This window comes from Caloenas nicobarica, chromosome 4 (assembly GCF_036013445.1).
Source record: "Caloenas nicobarica isolate bCalNic1 chromosome 4, bCalNic1.hap1, whole genome shotgun sequence".
Lineage (NCBI taxonomy): Eukaryota > Metazoa > Chordata > Aves > Columbiformes > Columbidae > Caloenas > Caloenas nicobarica.
In genome coordinates this window covers 54,758,160-54,782,087 of record NC_088248.1, presented here as the reverse complement: position 1 = coordinate 54,782,087, position 23,928 = coordinate 54,758,160, and the positions used below count along the sequence as shown (strand labels likewise).

General features: G+C 36.3%; 1 protein-coding gene across 2 annotated transcripts in view; it reads right to left on the bottom strand.

Moving 5' to 3' along the window:
* PDS5A (PDS5 cohesin associated factor A) overlaps positions 1–23,928 on the bottom strand; it is a 77,825-nt gene that overhangs the window by 32,899 nt on the left and 20,998 nt on the right. For both annotated transcript variants that reach the window (XM_065633306.1, XM_065633307.1), the window contains exons 3-11: positions 13,045–13,248; positions 12,564–12,650; positions 11,674–11,771; positions 11,077–11,203; positions 7,415–7,495; positions 5,815–5,955; positions 4,629–4,744; positions 3,781–3,875; positions 2,760–2,905 (exon numbers count right to left, since the gene is read on the bottom strand). In XM_065633306.1, coding sequence (XP_065489378.1) covers positions 2,760–2,905; positions 3,781–3,875; positions 4,629–4,744; positions 5,815–5,955; positions 7,415–7,495; positions 11,077–11,203; positions 11,674–11,771; positions 12,564–12,650; positions 13,045–13,248 — 1,095 coding nt within the window. The remainder of the gene's footprint in view (positions 1–2,759; positions 2,906–3,780; positions 3,876–4,628; positions 4,745–5,814; positions 5,956–7,414; positions 7,496–11,076; positions 11,204–11,673; positions 11,772–12,563; positions 12,651–13,044; positions 13,249–23,928) is intronic.

The window sequence follows — 23,928 nt, the reverse complement described above, 5'->3', positions numbered from 1 at the left end:
TTAATTTTGTAACACTTTGTGTATTTACAAAGACATGCTACATTGTTAAGGTCTACTTCAAACGCTAAGCATTTGTTGTAATAATTTCTAGTCAATCCTCAATTTTCATTTTACCACAGGATGTATTTTCATTGAAGCTCTCTCCAGAGATTTTTAGAAGAGAAACATCATCTAGAGACAAAGTTATTCTTCACTGATGAATGCCTGAAAAGGCACCTAACCTTGAAATGTAACACATCATCAAACCTGTAACCGGTGTGAAATCACTGAGTCAAATATATTCATTAGGAAGTACCTCACTGGGTTTAAAGCTACATGAACTGAAAAACCCTAACTCCACAGAAATGAGTCTTACAGCTGTACAACCAACTGCCCCTTCCTGATGGCAACATGCTAGAGGAGAAGAGAGACACTGTGTAGAAGACACAGTAACAATCATCCCATTCTGACCAGGTGGAAATCCAGTGGGAAGTGGTGCTTACACTAGAAGTTTTTACATCTCATAAATGGCTTTCTGGGCATGTGTGTTTAATGGGTGAAAAAAAAGGAAAGTGGTCTTAATGACTCCTGAGAAATGTGCAAGGTCAAGCTGCAGGTAGGACTAACTGAAGAGCTGCTTTACAATAGTGAACATAGTCAAAATCAGTACTTCTCTTTTGCAAAGATGACAGCCTTTTCTTAAAATCCATTACAGTAAAATTCTCATTTTAAAAGGGGAACATAAAAAAAAAGCTAAAAATATTTTAAAAGAATTAAAGTAACTGCTAGAATGACACAGGTTATAGAAAGGATGTCCCCTATCAAAAGAAACAACAACAACAACAAAATCAACACAGCTACATAGCACAGTGAAGTCTGATATTAAAATATCATCCTCCAAAGATCATGAAACCACATCCTAATGAGTGTAGACATGAAAAAGTATAAGCTCTGGCAAGTGGAAGGTAAATCCTTGATGAAGCATGGCAAAAATTTCAGAACCAAATTATTAAAAGCAAACTAATTAAACATCTTCACCAGAGCATCCAGAAGCAGGAAGCCTTCTAGACTCTCTTGGAGGGCTGGAAGACAAACGAGATACATTCTGGGAAGGATGTCTGAAGACATTTCTTAAAGTATCATTAGAAGACATTTTAAAACAAATTAATAAAGCCAACAGTAACAAAATCATTAAGACCAGGTGGTATCCCATCCACAACTTCTACAGGAATTTAGAAATGATACACCAAATACTAACTATTCTGTTATTGCAATCTGTCCATGAACAGATTGAACACAGCAAATGTGAAAGAAGCCCAAGGGTCCCAAGAGGAAAAGAACGCCACTAACCAGAACTTCAGATTTGCAATGGGCAAACAGGTTGAAACAAAACAGTAACAACAACAAAGAGTAGGCACTGCTGAAAAATGAAGTTATGGGAATCAGTCATTACACTTTACATAATGGGAAGTTTTGTCTAAGAAAAAGTAAATTTTTGAAGACCCACAAGTATATCAGTAAGATGCATTAGGATCCCAAAAAACTTCCAACAAAGTCTCACACCAGAGGATTTTAAAATAAAAATCCTGTTGTGAATTGTTAACTAAAACATAGGAAACAATGGGTGGAAACAAATGACTGGTTTTCGCAATGAAGAAAAAGGGAACTTACTGATGGAGTCAGAAGGAATCTGTGACACTTAAAATATGAAAATTATTTGAAAGTGAACTCAGTGTTTATAAAACTTACTGAAGTAGTTAGATCTAACATGATAATGAAGAAATACAGAAAAAGGTCATGCTGCTGAATCGTTATAATATGAACTGAAAGAAATTCAGATTAAGTCCAAGTTTTCCCACCTGCATTAACTCTGCATGTATAATTTTGGGCAATGTATCACCTAAAATTTTTCAGGGAAGATACTGAAGTCAACATGGATGTTTTCCAAAATTGTCAGCTTAGTGCTCAGGAATAGCATGAAAGGCAAACAGAATGTCAAAGAATAAGAAAAAAAAAATCATAAAGTATGTACACAACACGGCACACACCTTGAATGCCACGGTTGAGTCTGGTCACCTTAGTTCAACAGGGTATAGAACAACCAGACAAGAATGACAGAAGTGCGCAATAATCAATTTGTGTGGAAGTTAATCAGGTGATTCTTTAGCTTGGGAAGTAGAGGAGTGGAGAAGATACGGTATACATATTTATTAACCATAAGTGGGTCAAAGAATATCTATTATTTTACATAATGCAAGACCTATGAGATACCCAGTGCAATCAGACAAGTTTAAAACAAGCAAGTGAAATTACTTTTTCCACACATACATTAAACTTGAATTTACTGATGCAGATGCCATGGATGCTTATAAAGTACAAATAAGGTCAAGAAAGAGCTTGATAAATTCATGGAATAAAGTTCCATTGAAAGCTACGATGAACATGATCAAGCACAAAGCCAAAACTGACCACTATGAGAACTGAACTGGGCTATAGGGACCTTTGGCCTAAACATATGCAGGAATTCTTATGTTCTTACAATGATTGTGTTCCTCACAAGCCAATGACCTTATTTGCCTGACAACACTTGATTGGTGCCTCCATAACATGGAACCTACATAAAGATGTTCTGGTAAGAAAATTATTTTTTCCCCACGGCACTCTATTTCATTGTCAAGTCTAAGACTCTCTGTTTCTGTGGGTTTGGGGTTTTTTTTGTTTTGCTTTTACCAAATTATATTAGATGCAAATATTCCTGAAAATAAAACGTTAACACTTACCCGTTTGTCTAGCGTTCTTTCCCTTACAAAGCCAAGCAGCTGGTCATTGACTAAAGAAAGATCTCTCTTTCCCGCAGTAATAATTGTAACAATAACATCATGTCGAATGGCTTCTTCTGGGTCATGTGATCTAACCTTCAAATATTCTGTTACGATCAGAAACAATGAGAAGCTTGTCTATTTTATGTAGATACGATGTATTCCAATTTATTAATAATGTTAAAACAATTAGATGTCAGTCACAACCATATAATCTATTAAACTTGTAACTGCCTACAGGAAACATCTGTTCCATCATTTTCTATGTTAAATATAAAACAATTCCATAATCATAAATATCAGAAGAATATAAAGGGAATAGCTTTTACAATAACCTAATTTGCAACAGGCAATGAAGTGAAATTAAGCTGATTAGAATATCCTGAAAGTAAAGGGCGGGGGAGGCGGTGAGAAGAAATAAAAAGAGCAGAGACTCATTCCCAAAGAGCTAAGAAGGTAAATAATAAATTAAAAATATTGACAATTGCTGTAGGTTAGCTTGCACCAAAAAAGAACAGTATTTTCAGTTAAGCCTGAAATTCTGCTCATAGTTAAAATCATGCTGAAGGGAAGGAAGAAACTTTTAAGTTTAGATCAGCGCAATGGCATTTTCTAAACTCAGTGGAGGAGAGTACTGGGGAACACACTGACTGTTTCTGAAAATAAATCAGGACATTGCACGAACATTTGCTTTGACTTGCCAAAAGTTTCATTAGAATCTGAAATGACTTAAAAACTCAATCTGCAATGGGTCGCTTCTTAAGGACTCGCTCTGACAAAGTCCACACGTCACACACTCCTCTCTTTCTAACAAGTAGTGCTTGTCTTCAGCAGAAAGCAATTCCTCAGTAGTTTGCTCTTCCACCCTGCATCAGGCATTGGGCTTGATACATTTTAGAACTACACTGCTATGTACAGAAATAATTACATTCTTCCTTGCTCATTTCTTAAATTATTCTAAACTCCTGTAAGAGCATCTCACCAGTGAGGTCTTTTGCTAAGTCTGGATGGTTCATTAAACAATGACTGGCGAATTTCACACTCTCTAATCTCACAGGGACATGGATATCATTGAACCTGGAGGGATAGAAGATGATGAATGTTAATGTTTAATTAGCCTTGCAAATCAAGATTATTCTCTATGTAGTAACATGTGTTGATAGTATGTTCCATTAACTATTAGAACACTTTTATATGGCAAAATAATACAATAGAAATGTTTTAAATTTATCTCCGTAATGTACCTCATTCAAATTTTTATGTTATTTCTTGTGAAATTAAGTCAGGACTTCAGATGAATACACCATATGCGGATTTGTCCATTGACTTTTGAACATAATTCTCTATACACTGACAATTGTGTGTGTGTGCATGTGTGTATATATATATCTCAAATTATAAAAATATAATTCAACATATAACATACACTATTTGAAAACATTCACTTTTAAAAAAATTATAAATTTCTACATTTACTTCAAAGAAAATATTTCTTCACTCAAAAAGGTAAATGCCAAATAGAACAGATATAGTTGCAGATATAGCTGAACAGTATGAACAATGCTGGCATATCTATTGTGTAATTTCTGCTATGTATGTAATGTGCTGTCTATCTAACCTATATTCCATAGCTGACAGCAATATAGCAGCAGTCCTTCACGCTTCTTTGTTCTGCAATAAAACTGTATGCAATTCTCTGCTTCGAAAGAACTTGTTCAAATACAAGCAACCAGTTAAATCCTCTAAAAACACAATGAAAAAATGCAGTACTATCAGTAAAATCAGAACAAAGAGAAAAGAAATTCAGAATTCTATCCCAGTTTCTCTCACCGCCCAAGAAAGCACTGCCAAAGAGGACGATTTTGTGTGGCCAGATCAGAATCTTTGGAGCCAAAGAGTTTAGCCAGAAGTCGAACAACAGCCAAACGTTCTTCTCCATCATTGCTCTAAAAACCAAATATGAAAAAAGGAACTGTAAATCATTATCCATAATATCTTAATAATTTTTGGCTCCCTTTTTCCTTCTGCTTCTATAAGTTAGATTAAAAAGTGAGTTCGAAATAATGTCTGATTATCCTCAGTCTCCCTAATTAGATTATTAAATGAATATGAGTAAAAATACGCAAACACCTATTAAGTTAACCTATTACAGCCATTGAATAGATGTCTCTGCTTTGAAAATTCCTTCTTTTTCAGGAATAAAACCCCATGCACAGTACTTAGAATACAATATAGACCTAACAATTACAACAATGAATGATCTTATTTTTGTTTTAAAACATACTTTAAGACTATTTCATGTGTGTGGAAAAGATACCAACTAAGATGTTACAAACAGATGTGCATTAATAAAAGATATATGTAATTTCACCAAATACCCATTTCTTGGTTATTTTTGTTTGTTGCTACCATGCCCTATATGTACATGCACACAGACAAAATTATTTCTCTTGTCCACTTACAACCTTATAAAAGACAAATAGCTTTTCAATTTAAAACCCCGAGCCCTCAAATCAGGATAAATTAACTATTTCCAAGGATTCCAAAGAAGCCAGCTGATTTTATCAGCTGATTATGACAAATCTGAGAAAATATTTGGAAATACTTCCTCTGTTATTAAAATATAATTTCACAGAAGAAAATTCTGCAAGTCAATACTGAGGCTGACACACTTGCATTTCATGAGATAAGGCAACCATAATTACCATAATTACTTTACAAATTTCAGGTACTTAATCTTTGGATTTCATCTACAACTTTTGCATTAGATCATATAAATTTATCATTATAATGATTACATATTTTGTGTGCAGAATACAAGTTTGAAAGCACAGAAAGCACACAATTGCATAAAACTTGCCAGTGTCCTTCCTTTAATATCACGTTTATCTTCAAAATAAGGTGATAAATATAAAATTTTTATCCCTCCAGTAGAACAGTTAATAAATCTACAGCTCTGCACTCTTAATATCCACACGACATTTGATTACTTGTTCAAAGCTACGTTGTAACATACCTTCAGCTTGAATTCCAGCTGTGGCATGACAGAGAGCAGTAAGTGAGGATCTATGGCAAAAAGCTCTTGTATCAAGTCAAACACATGTTCTGATAAGTCACTTACTGAAGACTTTCCCAGAACCAGAACCTGGTTAAAAAACTAGAATACAAACAATATTATTTAGCAGATTTTCCTTCATTTGTGCAAACACTATCTTTAAAAGTTATTTTAACATAGTATGCCAATACTTTAATTCTAATGGAAGGTACTCAATGCACATTTTTTTCATTACATCAATGCATTTCACCCTTACAGTTTTCGCTCAAGCAAATTACAAACAAACATCTTTCATAATTCAGTACCATTACATTCATCAGGTTCAATTAATTCACAGTAATTTAATAATTTAAAATATCAATAACCATCTCCCCATCAAAATTAACAGATAATAAAAGAACTGGTAATTTAAAAGGCATGTTCATCCAGCAGAAGTTGAGAAAAAAAATGTAGTGTCCTATTTTTAATTTTCTTATCATTTAAAACCAACTCAAACTGAAGCTCATCGAATGCTGAGAAAGAAACTTCTCTACTTTTAATGCATTTTAAAGAATGTCAGATTGCTTTATGATATGTCTTGTGATACTTGACAGTAATATATCAAGGTTGTTAGCTATCTAACAGAAAAAACCTGAGCAGCCTAAAATATGAATGATTCCTTTTGGATTTGTTAAGTTTTAATATGCTTGATATACTTCCTATTAGATACTGTGGCTTAATGTTAATATTATTTGAGCAGTGCAAATGCTATGAAGCTATTACGCACTTGAATAAGAAAGTAAGAAGAATAATATTAAAATCAACTCAAAGGTCACTCTATGCACTTTCCTGTGTCCAGGCTTAAAGCTTCAAGAAACAGGGGAACTGGGAAGTGGTACTTGTTAGCGAGACTCCTTGAGCTTTTCAATACTTACTCATTAATCTTTTATGAATTTGCATAATTCCCTTTTTAAACTATTCTGACTTTTAAGTATTCTATTGGCTTCAGCAACATGAAAAGGCAACACAATGGATCAGACTACATCCCCCTACAAGACTGTAGTAGGTATTTTAATAGGTAGACCATACAACATTGACATTCGGCAAAAAAAATTATAGTACAAGGAAGCCTTGTAAAAAACTCATTTCTTTCAGTCTTTATGACCAGAACAAGTTTAGGATAGAAAAACAGTCTAGTACAGAGCTGGTAGTTTGAAACACTTCATCCTAAAGTTTGGCATGAAAATGTCCAATTGCTGGACATATGAAGTACTAACAATTCCTTTTGTTGCAGCACAATTTTTTGGTAGTCATCTGTTTTTACAGACTAGATTTAGGCTTATCCTTAGACTGAGATGGGTAAAAATCAATTTCCTCTTCACTTATTTGAAACAGCTCGAATATTTCTTTAACAAGCAAGCTAATAATATCCTACTTAGAAAACTGTGTTCTTATAGCTGCATTACAAAATGTGAGTTTTATAAACAATATTTTTAAATAAAGAAGCAAATCTCCAATAATTCAAGACAGTAACAGGAACACTTGTTACTTGTAGTTAACACGGATTAATTAATTTACATACATTGGCAATACATGGTTCAATGGTCTGGACGGTCCTTTTCAACAGGACTTTTGCAAGATCAAATGCTTGTTTATTAAGGTTCTGAAATAAAGAAAAAAAAATTAGAGACAGATTACTTTACTTTACTTTTCTCTCCCAGCCTTAAAAGACTATGACTTCAGAAAGGTGCGTTTTAGTGCCAATCCGTTTTCGAAGCTAAGTTCAGTTATGTTAATTACACTTAGAAAAATCTTAAAACTAGTTCTTCACACAAAGAAATCTAACCCAAAACCATCACTTCCTGCACATTATTCTAAGACTGTCACTCCAGTTGTTACCTTTAGCATTGCATTCATATCTAGGAAAAGCTTACACATGCAATCACATCCCGCTCTGGCACACCCGTGGAAAGCACGAGAGCACTTGGGCATGGGGAGTTGCAAACTTCCCACGCACACGTTTGATTGCAACATAACAAATCTGAACAGGGGTTTTTTTACTCTTGAGCAAGATAAGGAATGTAGCTGCACATCTGAAAAATGTGACTGTCCAAATCTGCACAGAATCCAATATCAAGTATCTCATCTCATCTAGGGATTAATGCAGCTTGGAGCAGGGGAAAGAAAAAGGTAGGTGGATTAGCTGATTGCCCTGAAAATTACAAATGGCTACAGACAAAATACAGCTAAAGCCTCAGGACTCTTGGAAAGACAGTATTTGGCAAGTCTACATTGGGAATGACTCCCTCATGTTCTTCTAGCTGATGAGATGACAAACCAGAAGACAATTCATCAAATGATAGTAAAGAGAATCAAATGGCCAAAGGCCGAAACAAATATCTCCTCAGTTACCATAGCACTAAATGGATGTTTCATTATAGACAGATATGTATAAACTCTTCTCAAATTCAAAACAAAACAGTTTCTCTCCAAACCAGACAATGATTAAAATCTAGTTGGCAGGTATGTCTGTACTAAACTAAAGGACTGCCAAACTCATATAGAAAATATATTTTATTTGGATCTTCAATACAGCTTCAAACATTTATTGCAATGAAGTTTCATTGTTTGGTTGGTTTTTTTTTTTCCCTAGACAGGCTCGCCAGAGCGAAAAAAACCCAACAACAAACAAACATCAACAAAAAAACCCCAAACCCAACAAAAGAAAAAAAACAAAAACCAACCCCCCCCAAAAACAAAACACCAACAAAAAAAACGAAAAACGAACCAACAACCACCCAAACACAAAAACACCCCCACAACAACAAACATCAAAACAGCCTAGAAAATACATCTATAATGACAAAATAAAGAACTATTAATAAATAAACAATCAGACTGTTAGGAGAAAAAAAAAAAACCTTGAAGATCTGGATTGCCCATGCTGTAGAGGATGCAGAAGAAAATAAAGATTTTTAATACAGGAAACATATGTCTTTCAGGAATAATCTTGATAGTAAGAGTGTAAAGAAAACTATTCACTCAGTAGTCCTGGTTTTAAAGTTGATGAAAAGCATTACAGTTTGATGCCATAGGTGGTCTAAACAAAATGTGACATACCTTGCTGCTATTAAAAACCTGGATTTACTAGAGGAGAGCCACCTTAGCGCACACAGAGAGAATGTGTGGTAAAGTCATTTAACTGATAATGCATTTACAAATTAATATAATTTAGATGCTGAGGTAGACTTTATTTCATGTCTAGGTATCAGTAAATTTCTCATTTTTATTGCAGAATTGTGTTACACAATGTAAGAAAATTTAAAACAAACAAAACCACAACACACAAAAAAACTCAAGAAAGAAAAGAATACATTATCCAAAATACATATTTGATCTCCTTTACAAAGATGAACTTCCATTAAACGTAACAGTCTAGCCACACCGATACTTCTATTGTGTCGTAGCAGAGAATAACTAGTATTCAATTGCTTTGCACAGACATAAAAGTATTGTTGTTACATGTTCTGTAAAATAAAATAAACTGTGCTTTTCAAGCTATGGTGCTTCTGATTTACACACATAAGGACAAACAATATAATCGCAGAATTTCCTAGGAGATCTGTTCATAAAAAGAGAACATAATTACCGCAGTTAAACTCTGCTAGGCAGAGCAGACAAAAGAACTTTCTGGGGTTTTGTACGTGTGGTAAAGCAGCAGTTTAAGGTCCGTTGTTACAGGAAACAAGTTAAAACAGACCAAAATACTGACCAAAGTACGACAGTGAGCACTGACTACAGCATATTATTTGCTCAGTCATGATGGTCAAGAGCCAGTAAGGACCGGCCACCAGTCTAGAGGCCAACATACTAAATATACAGTATGACCCAATATTTACATCCAGTTCACCTCCCCCTTATCAAAGCCTTGCTTGAGAATTTCCTTCACTAGGCAAAATGAATATGATTAAGCTAACTACGTTAATGCTAAAAGATCTTATTGACTTTTACTTTGCCTACACCAAGTAGTCACAACACACTGTTCAGTTGTACCAGGTTTAGCAGGTCTTTGCACTCTCAGAGCAATGCCCACCATTGTTAATAGTCTGAGCCAGCACTTGACACGTACATCTCCACTCCTCTATTTCCACTCCAGATCTCTATTGCCTATAATGGATTAGAGACAACTTTAAAAGACCAGCATATTTTCAAAAGGACTCTTTTCCTATTCTTCTAAGAGGCCTCCCTTCCTGTTAGCAGTATTAATAAGACATCGTCTCATTGCTGTCAATAAAAATGAGTTGATAGAATGATATTCTCATCTCACAGTCACGACAGAAGGAATGCAAATTGACCTCAGACGATAGATACACACACCTGGTAATCAGAGTACAGTTCATTTACTGTAGCTCATAATTGAAACTTACTATTCTCCATAGAGTTTTCAGTAAGAAGCACAAGTGTCTTAGCAAGGGAATTTTCTTATCCAATGCAAGGCAGCACCAGCCTGCATCTCACTTCTTGTTATTTCACAGCTAAGGGAGTGGTGTTTATTCTCCTTTCGACTTCATTTCGCTATTACAACAAAGGTACTTCAAAAGCTCAACTGCAGACCCGGTGACCAGACAGTAAGTCATGCAATGAAACCAGAAAGGTGGCATCAGTGACAGTTCATGAAGCTGCTGGTAAAGGGGGAATCTCTGAAAAACCTGCCCAAGTAGCTGTGTAGATGGGCTAAGACAACACCAGTGTGACAGCAACCATCTGCTAGGAGGGGCTCCCGTAAGAGTCCTCTGGGACGAAGGGGGTCACTTACAGTGAGTTAAAGGGATGCTGAACTCTGCAAAGGGCAGAAAGATTGTGGAACTCATGAAAGAATACAGAGCACTCAAAGCAACCAACTAATTAAAAACAAAACACAAAACCCAAACCCCAACCAACAACCCACAATCCTTAAGATACATGTTCCTATTACATATTACATTTGCTTGAAAATACTTTATTACTGTTTCAGTACAGAGTTCCTGAGGTGACGAGTACTTGATACCAAACAATCTAGACACAGCTAATGAACAGCAACAACTAATTCCCAAAGGAAATATTCTATCTACTGTTACAAGGCTGGGGGGAAAAAAAAGAAAGCAGATGTGATGGCTGAAGTGCATGGAGAGATAAACAACAAGCAAAAGGTAAAAAGAATTATTGTTATAATGATATACTACTATAGTATTTTGGTTTGCAGACCTTGTGTGCAGGAATGAGGTTAATCAAAATGGAGTCCAGCAGCTCCTGAGTTACTCCATCGCCTTCCATGATGATAGAACTCATCAAATCCAGCATATGCATTTGTACCTTCTGGTTGTGGCTATTACTAAGAAGATAAAAGAATATTATCAATACTAAATTTTCAGACCCTGACAAATATTAACAGTACTGTTAAGAAACAATGTCTAATGCTGTCCAGCTTCCCTTACAGTCTCTACATCTCAAAAACGATTTTATGTGCCTTTCCTCCCTTATAGAAAGCTCCAAAAACCTAGAACACTCTAGCTTTGCTTTAAAAAGTGAAACAAAACAAAAAGGACGAAAATAACAACCATGGAAATACAAACATAGATAAATGAGTCAGAATGAAGTTCACTGTTGTAGCACAGGCAAGAGATTTTAAAACACATCACCCTCCATATTGTCAGTAATTCGCACTCATTTGCTTTCCCTGTATCCCCTTGTTCTGAGGAATAGACGTGTTCTATTCAGACAAATTTATTTGTAGGCTATGCAAGGATTCAGTCTACCCCGAAACTGATGATATTTTAATATAATTGAAGCAATGCAACTTACTTGATAACTGAAAAAAGAGTCCTAAAAAGCTGAATAAAAATTTCATTGCAATCTTCCAACTCAAAGCAGATGTTGTAAGATTTAACCCAAGCTAAATTCTAAAACAGAAATAGGATATTTAGGATATTACAACTTCACATTAAGTCACATAAATATAATCATGTTAGTTACATTTTTTTCTGTTTAAGGAAAAATATTATACAACAGATTGTACACCCTTTGGGGAAAGAGACTGGATATTTGCTTTGCATATGAAGAGCTCTTAAATCAAAGGAGCTTTGCAACATATATCCAGGAAAAAACTAAATATAGAATAATCTGATTTCATATGTATAAAAGCAGATCAACAGAAACTTAACAAGTACACGTTTCTAAACTTCTTTCTTCATGCTGTGAACCAATACAGCTTTAAACATCAATAAAAGGTTTACAAACAAGATACTGTTTCTAAATGTATACTAATAAAACCCCTTCGCTTCTTCTCAAGAGTAGGTTTCTCTAATGTTTTTAAACCAAAATCTTACATTCCTTCTCCCATCACCAATATAAGCAGATTTGCATTTTAATCAGCATTTGAAATTCTCTCTGATGAGCTAATATAACCTTAAGGGTGCATAAGAAAAACAATGTATAGAATTGTAAGACAAAGGCTAAGTGTTAAAAAATACCAATTGTTTTAATGTGTCAACTACAGGCTGCATGAACTCATTAAATGCAAACAGAAATATAACTGCTAAAAGAAGCAATTAATCGAACTTTAATGAGTCTGGTGCGATTTACAGAATAAAAGAAATTTCCCAGGCATACTGGCACATCTGGAGAAAGACTGATTACATTTTTTAGGCTTACAGAGCAAATACCATCACTGAAAGTTACAGCTATTGTGTTACCTCTAACAAGTAAAAGTATCTGTTAAATTGAGGGCTCTTCGTGTCCTCCAAGCCTTTTAATTGTCTTGTAATAAACAAGAATATGTCCTGTCAAAAAACAATAAAGTGTTTACAAGCTTGAATCAGCAGAAAATAAAAATACAACCCTTTAGTAGTGACATCTACACACATTTACAAACTCATGATATGAGAACATTAAATTGTCTTTTTTAGGCACTGACAGAAAGCTATCCCCAACACAGATGCTGGTTGTCTAGCATTCCTTTACATATCTCTGGCCCTTAAAGTACTACACTGACTCACAGGACTAAAGCAATCTCTCTTTAATAAAACTGAACATCAGTATAAATGTGAGTAAAAAAAACCCCACCCAAACAGTGTTTTGTTTTGTTTTGTTTTTTAAGGGTGGTGGTGGCTTTTTTTTCCCCTCAGTAAGACAACGAGGTAGGAAGAAAGCCTTTATTTCATAAAGCTTTTTTACCTTAAGTTTGTCATGGGAAGTATATGGAGCTTCAGGAGCATAGATACGAAAGATATCAGCCAAACAACATGCTACAAGGAGGCGCACATCTTTATTGGGATTCCTGAGGAAGAATTCAGATGCAAGGTGCAAGGCTAATGGGAGATACTGCTGCTTCTCATCCTCCGAGTCCTGGTCCATATCCATGAAGGTTTTTACCACCATCTGAAAAACACAGAAAAAACCCCACAAAACATTTGAGTGCTTTTTCATTTTATTTTATTCCTAATTACTAAAAAATACTTTCTGAAAGGATAGAATGCTGTCAATATGTGCTCCACTGCATAATCACAGTACTACAACTTTTTTGTTAGGACGAACACCAGAAAAAGGGAAGTGTTTATCTGATACTTAAAGGCTTATTGAACTCAGTATTTTAAATTAAGACACTAAAAAACGCTTTGCAGCTCTGCTTACTTTGCCAATCTTAACACACCGGTGAGGTTGGAGATGGCAGCACCTCTTCATCGGAGCAGTCCCAGACCTCTTCAAAGAGAGGACTTGCCTCAGTATGGACAGTACGAGGGACTGCAAGTCAGCTGGCCTCATGTATAGGCCACAGTATAATGCAGCTGCTTTAAGAGCTATGCCAAGACTTGAGAGGAGCCTAAGAGGTGAGTCTTGTGCTCTGCCTATATCAAGGCACAGAACTCAAGAACTATTTTACGTACGCACAATCCTTTCAGCTGGTTTAAATTAACTAGATACCAGGTAAGAATTTAAGACCTCATGTACAAAATGCCTGATGTTGCAGATCTGCTCTCTGCATACTGAAAATTGTATCTATAGCCTTATGTATACAATGAAAAAAATCAACTTTGTAGTTTCCTTGTTTCTTCTAGTGCAGCTAAGAACTACTAATTCCCATGGAATGCCACCAAAATTGTTTATTTTTAATTACTGTAGAACCCCAGTTAATTGAAGGATCTCAGCATAATGATTTGGCAGAACTGAAAGTTAAGCTCCAGTTTGAAGAAATAAAAGGTTGCAGGTTTAACTTCTGGAATAGGGTTTGTTCAAGGATGAGGATGGCTTCTAGGATGGCAGCACAGAACTGGGATGTGTGCCACAGATTCTTAGTCTGATCTTAGTCAAATCGGTCTTTACATTCCATTCCTACATGTCACTTGAGCATCCTTTGAGTTAAAATTGTGAAGGCCAGCCATGTTGCATACCAGTAGTACACCCATTACACACACATTAAAGAAATATACGAGAAACCACGCAATGATAAAACTTAATGGGTCAAATTCACCTCTAGAATATTAAAAGTAAAGCATCAGAGGAGACTGAGCTCACACAGCTAATAAAAACATCTCTTACTCTTACCACAATTCTTTTGTTATCATGTCATTCAAATGATACTAAGCTTGTTCTTCCATTATTAAACACGCCCCTGCTTCCAACATGGAAACACCGTCTTTCAGCTTTACCTTCTCCCTGAGTTTCGGAACCCAGTTTTAAACTCAGTAGATCTTATAAATTAAAATAAAAGTTTGACAGCAACTTTTCCTATAGTACATTATTTAAAACTCCTCCTCTATTTCTATAAATGTAGAAGTACATTCCTTCATGAAGTAACTTATAGAAAAAACAAAAATGAAGAAAGAAACAGAGAAAAAAGAAAACACAACATACCAATAGAATAAAAGAGAACTTTACAGCCACAGCCCACAAAAGTCCAAATTCTACCTGCACTGGCCTGTTTCCCTAAAAATATTAAGCTGTACTTTGAAGCATTAGCTGAAAGGATGAGAACATCTGAATATTGACAGTACAGGTCTGTCTGTTACAGTGCGACACATCACCTGTCCTTCCTAGGTACTGGAATTGAAAAAAATCGATAACATAGTTTTCAAAATTCACCAGGTTCTTTCAATAAGGAAGATTTAAAAAAACTACAACCAACCAACCAGCAACAGCACAAACAAAAAACCCCACACAAAACAAACAAAAAACCAAGCCCAAACAAATAACAGCACCACTTAACCAAAAACCAACCTGATGCAAAACCAACAATAACCCCTCCCCACTCTCTCTGCTGGTGACAGGACAGAGAATAATGGTCTTGACTTGCAGGCTGGGATTCAGATAACTGCTACAGAAGGCTTTAGGAACAGGGCAGAAAGGACTTAAAGATCTGTGGATCCTACCCTGGAGACTGACAATAAACTGTCTCCGTACCATATAAACTCATCCCACTAAAGTTCCTTCCAGTCTTTTTACTCATTTTATAGATAACCTATATGAGTGACCTTTTGATCTTTCTCATAAACCCAACCTCCTTTCTCCCTATTCATATCACAAGCTTCCTAACCACAATACCCTCCTACATTCAGATCTCTCTTTGGGTTCTCATATTCATATGACAATATGCATAAATCTTGCATATATACCTTCTCTGTCATGTCAAAAACAGACAAGGTAAGGCAGCATAGTGCTATGATAATTCACACAACTTTCCCCTTTGGTAACAAAATGTTAGGATATTCTGGGATTAAAGTAATGAAACTAGTCTTTGGCACGATCTTGCCTGTTTGAAAACACACCAGCTTTACAGACTTTCCTATGTTGCTCTTGTATTCAAAAGGAACTGCCAGCAAATATCCATAAAACCTCACTCTATTTCCCTGCAAAGCACTCCTTGATATTTCTTTTCTATTGCAAACCAACACTTGTGCAGTAATCGGGCCATTGGAAAGCTGCAACTACTATTTAATATACTGATCTATGTTGCCTCCATTGTTTCTTTATAGTCCCATATCTGCTTGTATTTGTGTGTTGTCTTTTGTTTTATAATAAAGTCTTTGGTGCATGACGTTCTGTTTATAGCACACACGAGAAACGAACAGAATACTATCTTGGTCTTTATCTACGATCCCAGACACCAAAGCAATACAAATAACGAATAAAACATATGGAGTACACAAAATATATAATAAAATGCAAATAATGAAAGTAACATATAGACAAACTACAGAAGGCTATACCACAGTTAAAAGCAAGATGTAAATTCTTGCCGGTGGGAGGACAGATATAAGATTTGGGGAAAAGAGAATTAATAAAGACTTGTATTTAAGTACTAATCCATAAATTTGCAGGACTATCATCATAGTTCAACAAAATAATTATACACATTTCTTCAATATACGCAATTAACTATACCTAAAATCCTACTGCCTGGGAGTAATCTCTACTATAGCCAAGCAACTACTGGCACTGATTAAGGTATTACACAATAGAATTATTTCCAAATGCCTGCTAATCTCCATATGAAATCAATTGTTAAAAAACAACAACAACAAAAAACCCAACCAACCAAAAAAAAACCGGACATTAAATTCGATATATGCTTGCATCTTCACACTCACTAGAAAGCCAAGAGCTCACTCAAAATTTCACCAGTTACAGGACTGGCACTCTTGCTCTCTAGCACAACTGAAAAAAGTAGTTATCAAGCAACTATCAAGAGAGCAACTTAAGTCTTCAGATGTGCAAGACACTGTGTGTTTGATGACATCACTTAATAGAACTGCATATCCTCAAGTACAATGCTGTCCTGCGGCACTCCCATCTTTCTCTCCACAGCCATCCATCATCTTGTTTCCTCTACGACACAAACCATCTTCCCTTCCTCCCCCCCATTTATACCACATCTAATGCACGGTCTTGGTCTAGGACTAGAGTTCACAAATATGTCCACAATACAAAGAAACGAAATGACAACATACTGCAAGTTCTTTTCTGTGTTTAGGTCTGACAAAGAAAAGTTACTTCTAATCACCTGGGATTGGTATTACTTTGGATACACAGCATCAACAGAAATATTAACATGTAAAGTTAGGCATACTTATCCTGCCCTTGCCAAAAGCTCCTTCTAAAATTGTATTGTAGTCATCGTTCTAGTGAAGAACTGCTCATAACTGGTTCAGAAAGATTTTCATAGGTATAACTTTTTGGCCATACCACTACAATACAGGTAATTGTAACACCTAGAAATTGATTTATTAGAAGAGTGAAACTGAAAACCTGAAATATACAGAAGACTAAAGGTCCAAATAATTTAAAGGTTTAAATTATTTTTAAATCCAAACTGGAAACCACTCATATAACTAGTGATATACATAAACACAACAATGAGGGCATATGACAAAGCAAGTAAGCCCAAGAAAATTCAAGGCTGTGGTTCATATTTTGTTAAAGCAAATTACATTCGAGGTATCATCTGATCCATCCTAACTACCCTTGTTCTAATAGAAAAAAAAAGCCCCAAACAAACAAAACCCCACTCCAATTCCTCTTTTTATTACAGTTTTCGTTTTAGGTCTAAAAGGAATCTCAACTTCCCAAAGTTTTGATTCAACTCTATATAAATATTTCTCTAGCAGAATGAAGTAGTTATTTCACAGTTGGGTATTAATTATTGTATTATCATGCTAAGTCGGTTTTTATTCCAGGGAAAAGTGATTAAACCGTAGCAGAAACTCAATACTTTTTAAAAATTACAGTACTATTGCATAACTGAAGTCTTGCTGTACAGCTGAAACAACCGTAACTAGGGCACTAATATTCATTTATATAAAACACTACAGACTTAGTAGCTTCCACCACAGAAAACTCTTACTGTCCTCTGTGCAAAAAGCAGGAGACAAACCAGTATTATTTAAATACATTAATATAACATCACTCTTTTTTTTTTCCCAAACAATTAAGCACTCGATTTGAACACTAATTGCTAGCAAATGTAAACAAAATACAGTTATTGACATTTACATTCATTCTGCATTGGTTTTGATTTAACGCATCTCCATTAAGTTATCACATATTGGTACTGTAGTTACCTTGCAGAAATAAAAGTGTTAAAACTATTCTAAATATTTTCATTATTGCCATTTTATCACAGTACCCTGAAATTCTAATTATCAAACCAAGATTTCACTCTCCCAGGCTCTGCAAACACATAAGTGAAATTATAGCAGCATTGGAGATGGTATAGAAATGCAAATACCTTTATTCAGATTAGCAGGAACAGCAGTTAAATTGAGACTGCTAAGTCAGTCTTGGCACATTATGAACATATTGAAAATTGAAGACTGCATGAAAACACACCCTGTGCAAGCCAATCACTCGGGGCTACCCTTTCACCCGCTGGAGAGAAATGCACAGACCACGACCAAATTCAAGCACAGATGTCTATGATGACATCTACAGATGTCAGCTCAATTCTGCTCTGGAAATGCCTAATTCCCTGCACTGACCATGAAAGCAGCTCAGTGTGACTAGAGGTGAGATGAACTCTATCTCCAGCCCTCCTGAGACTGTCAGCCTTTCAGTTGCATTGAAACACACACCAGAGGTTGCCCAAGCGAGGTTTGCCAGCTGCCACACCTCACACGCAGTTTCCACGCAGCCTGTTTGCAAAGACAGTAAATCCACATGGTAGCTTGTCCTTGCGTGACTCAGCTGCAGGTTGCTCTTGTGCAAGACCTGTGCCTCAGATGGGAATACTAACTTTTGCTGTTCAGATCCTGGTTTGTGTTTATTGATCATGTAGATTTAGGTGCATGGTTTGTTGGATCAGGAAGCTCAGGCTATGGCTAAAACATACTGATGATTCCAGCATTCCAGGGAGGAGGGCTGTATAAACACAAAGAGAGGAGAGGGTGCTCAGTGCAGATAAAGACTCAAACAAGTGCTTGCAGAGAGGAAGAAGCAGGCAGATGGACGGAAGCCTTGCTGCAGCTGGCAGGACAAACACAAACCTCCAAGCCAGTCACAGCACAGGGAAGATGTGTGCAGGTTGCATTTGTTTTACTGTTCTCACAACAGCTTATTCTTAGTATTCCAAAGAAGTAACATTTAACCACCCTTGGCTTGAAAAAAGACCAGGGAAGGATAATCAGCATTTTAAAATTCGCCTTGAAATCATTGAAAAAAAGAAATTTAAACAACTGAGAGAATTTGGTACCATTTACTGATATAGGAATAAAAACTTCCTCAAGTTGATGTGAGCCCCAGCTGACTCTTCCAGAGCTTGGACAGCTCAGGGAAAGATGTCAAAAGAAGGTTGGAATCGAAGTACACTCAAGACTGCAATTTCCAACTCTGCTATCAGAGTGGTTTTGCTTTTTTTCCTTACATGGTTTAAACAGTATTATGAGTGACCCTTGCCATTAGCTATTAACAATAAATTATGTTCTTTGACTAAGACCTAATCGTAAAACATAGCAAAATCCACAGATGTGTATCTGGAAAAAATACTCTAAATGGTGCAGATTTAGGATGAAAAGTCTTGGTCTCCCTCAGATATAGTTCTATCTATCAGCCAGAACCACCAAACAAACATGGAAAAATATAAATTACTGTGAGGATAGAAACAAAAATAAAATATCTCAAAATATTCAAATCAGGAGGGCCAGATGATTGGTATTTCAGAATCTTTAAATACCTGACAAAAATCACGAAACTTAGTAACACAGGTTTAGCTTGCTTTTCTTTAAAAAACAACAAAACAAACCACACACACAAGGAACCAACACACAACACAAAGACGGATACCAACTGGCCAGAAATTAGCAACTGTCAACCTAATAATCAAGAAAGAAGATCCTGTGAACACATCCAATAGACTGACATCAACAGAAATTTATAATACAAAACTCATTTGGAAAGGCTAAATAAACACAGAAGTTAAGAGAAACAGGGTAACATATAGAAAGATAATTACTTTGCTAACCTGGTGAACTTCCTTTGATAAGACACACAACTCTGCTGACAAGGAAGAACAAGGCAGGCAATTTGTCTGAGTGTCAAGAACAGCATCACACTGAGTCACATGGAAACTGAGGACATTGGAAGAGATGAAGCTTAGCCCAACATTTGCTCCTTACCCCCTTCCTGAAGTGTTAAACTGAGAGGACCTTTTGGACCTGAATGAATTTATTGGTGGATAACGGTGTCATAATTGACCCTATTTGTTATTTTCATAAACAACCATGGTGCAAGAAGTAGGAATGGAGAGTAATGACAACAGTGAGGGACTGGCAGTACAGGACATTATATGAGACGAACAGAAATACCAAAAGTTAAATTGCTCAATGGTCACAAGCTTAGTGCTTAAAAAAAGGAACTTGTGCTATTAAGAGCTTATCAGCTGGAAACAACAGAAGAGAAAGATGGACATTTATTAAGCAATTGTAAAGAGATTATGAGCCAACCACAGGCTATGTGCATGAAAACAATGAAAATGCAATTACAGGATATGACAGAAGAAGTACTTCCAGTCAAGGAAAGGAAAAAACAGCAATATAACTCATGAAACACTAAAAATACTAAATGCTGATTTGAAACACATCACTTAGGTCTGATTACCCTCACTGACTAAAAGAAAAATAATTCAAAATGGGAAAGGTACAGAAGGTGGCTACCAAGAGTCCCAAAAGCCTTTTCTTGTAAGGGGACATTACGAGACTGTGGTTTGCTTAATCTACCAAAACAGCCAAAGGTCTCTCTTTTAATATGCCTTAGATACAGGAGTCCCATTTATGCACTGGAAAAAGACTGCAAGGAGAAGTGGGTAGAAATGGGCCAGCAGCATCTTCAGCCTGAGAACCAGGGCTGCTTTCTGACAGTAGGAGTGTACGCTCTGGAGCACCATCCTCTGCTGGGTTTCACTTCATGGCAAACAATTCCTTTTCAGGGTCCACATTTATCAGAGTCGTAGCTGGACAGAAGTAGATGCACAAATTAAGCAATGGGCATGTGTAAATCACAGAAGCAATGAACTGGAAAGGAGACGATGGATTTTTGTGAAGTTCTGCTGTTGTCATTAGTAAAACAAAAAGTGGCACTCCCGTCTTGGTACTGTTATTAACTCCTGAAAAATATATTTTATTGCCAGATTTCCGCTATGAATTCTATCTCTAACCTATACTCCATGACAGGACACTTAACAGGTTCTGAGTAACTCGGGAAAAAAAAAAAAAAAAAAAAAAGTTGAACAAAACATTATACAAAGCATGTTGTACACATTTTCAGGCAAAGACTATTTGCTGCCTTCTTTATACCCTACTCACCAAGCGAAGCCAATGACCAGGGTTTCTAGATGTGACTGTAGATGTGTTGTAAGATATGTAAGGCTTATGCACAACAGCAATAGCAGTCTGTACTGTGACTGGGCAAACAGTGTCACTGGCTGCCCTTCCCCTGGGGACTCACCTACACTGGGCTTTTCTTCAGAGGTTTGGCCAACTGCCAGATCATGAGCTAAGAAGTGTTAGACTTGTAATTTACCACCACCTGCACATTGGTAAACCAGCATATTCTGTATTATTTTACTTACATTGAGCAACTCTGACAATATTTTCCAGGATACCAGATGTTAAATTAATCTGACATACAAAAAAAACCAGAGAGACCGACTACTACTTATAATAAAAACAGTACACTGAGCAGTTCATGAATTATTTGAAGTAACTTTCTTGATACACGTTTTTAAGTAACTACATAACGAATATAAACATGACACACATACAAGTATCATAATCAAACCAGGACAAATATTGTTACCAATTTGGGAGAGAGGTTGTACAATTATCCACATGTTGTATCTCTATAACACACAGCAGAATTCCAGTTCTGCTATAAATGTGGAAGATTCCCCAAGTAACATAAATGCAACAAATGGGGAGAAAAAGGCAAGTAAAAAGAGAAAACTCAGATGCCATAATATAAAATGTCTTTCACAGCACAAATTAGAACACATAATTTAAATAGTGGTGGAATATTTTGCCCTGCAAAATCAGTCATCTGATGTTGACATCTTGATTACAATAACTTGTATGGATTACTGCAAGGAAAGGTTGCAAGGAAGTCTGCTTCCCAATATTATAACAGCACAAAAGGAAATAAAACAGTGTCCTTCCTGCCCATCAGAAGATCATCCCAATACTATTATCACCGCATGTGATAAATCTTGCACTCTTTGGTCATGAACAAGCCCGTGGGAAAAATCAGATTAATGATGTGCAAAGAAAATACTACATGCCTGTCCTTAGCACTCAAGCTTGACAAAAATACATCATCTTATTCAGAACTGAGTACTTTGGACAGTATTTACAGTATTTGACTTTAAATATTTATTGTAGCAAGATCTGGAAGATTCAAACCCATTTTATACCATCCCAGTTCCTTCACTGCTATATGTAATAGTGAGGTGCTTTTTCCTCCAAGCCAAATGATACTTTAAAGCAGTCTATTTTTTATGTGTTTAAGCAGGTACCACTATGCTTCATGTAAGATCATCCTGTAAATTCATTTATACCTGCTGTTGTAAGAATACAAGATCTTTCTCATCTCTCCTCTCCTTTGAAACAGGGACTATTTTAAGCTGTTAAAATAAAAAAACAAAACAAAACAAACACTCCCATCAAAACAGGCTGTGCTTTTGTTAGTTCTGAAGATGTTAAAATTTGCTATTAAGGAGAAAGTAGATTATAATCAGCTTTAATGGTCAGGAATTTAACAGAACTTCCCTTGCAACTGACTGGCTGGAGTACACACTGACAGGCTAAAAAACACCAAAGGAAGATGAAGCACAGACAGAAATTCAGAGCCATTTGCCAACCAGGACTCTCAGCAGTACACAGTTCAAACCCATCTCCCAGTAGCTACAGTTTTGGTTTCACGTGACATGATGGAGATCCAGTTTAACCACTCGCTGCCACCTTCTCCTTCCTTTCCTGTTACCCTGTCCTGCCTCTGGCTATGCGGTGCCACCCCATATTTTGCACTGGCCCCAACACTTGTTGAGTAACTCTGGACAGCCTTCTGACAGGCATAGTTAGCTCACGGACAGCCATACGTTACAGAGCCAGTAGAAGGGAAGGTAGATAGAATTCAATGGCCAACACCAGGGAGGGAAGAAGAATTTAGCCTTCTAGTACATGAACTCTTAACAAGCAACCTTAATTGTGGCAAGCATGTGAAACCTGAAATGGGCAGCTATATCCCCATCCTACTAGTCTCCCAGAAAATTTTCCTCTGTCCATTAGAAACTGCCATAAGCATAAGATCTGATCACTGATAGTTTTAAATTCAAGGTCTGAGAAACACGTAATTAATCTCCAAAACTTGCACCCAATATATCAGTTCATTCATTCATATGAATTTAATGATACATTTCCTGGTTTTGTATCGTGACATGAGACAGCAGAGGTTCCCCATTTACCCTTCTAGACCATCGCTTTTACTTTGCCTTGTAGATTCTTATTCTCATCGCATCCTCATCTCATGCCTTTGGAGGTAAAGGTTCACTCAACTGCAGTGTTGCATAGAGTACATTCACACAGTATTCAAACAAGCACACGTGCCTAATTTATATAAGGGAAGCATAATATCCATAGTGTTTAGCATTTGGCTCCTTACCCATCTTTAAGTTGTATTAGATTTTTTGATAGAAGCTGTTCAGTGAGATTCCACTGAGCAGCCTAGACTGATGCATCAGTCTTCCCTCAGTCCTCTACGACTTCATAAAGTCAGTAAACAGTTTTGCTCACTGTTCCTCACCTTGCTTTTATTGACGTTAAGCCTAAAAGCTTCCACTAGATTCACCCAACTCAAATTATTTGACTCAACAGGAATTTGTGAAATCCTCCTTGGCTGTGATCAACCAAACCAACTCATCTCATCATGTTTCCTGTTTCCAAAACAGCTAAAAGGTTTTCAAGTGTGCAGAGTAGTATCTAATCTCAGGTCACTGTACGGTTTGTCACTAACAAAAATTATTTCTTTAAATCTCATTTTTGTCAGCTTTTTATGCATAACAATACTTAGCTACTCAATCCA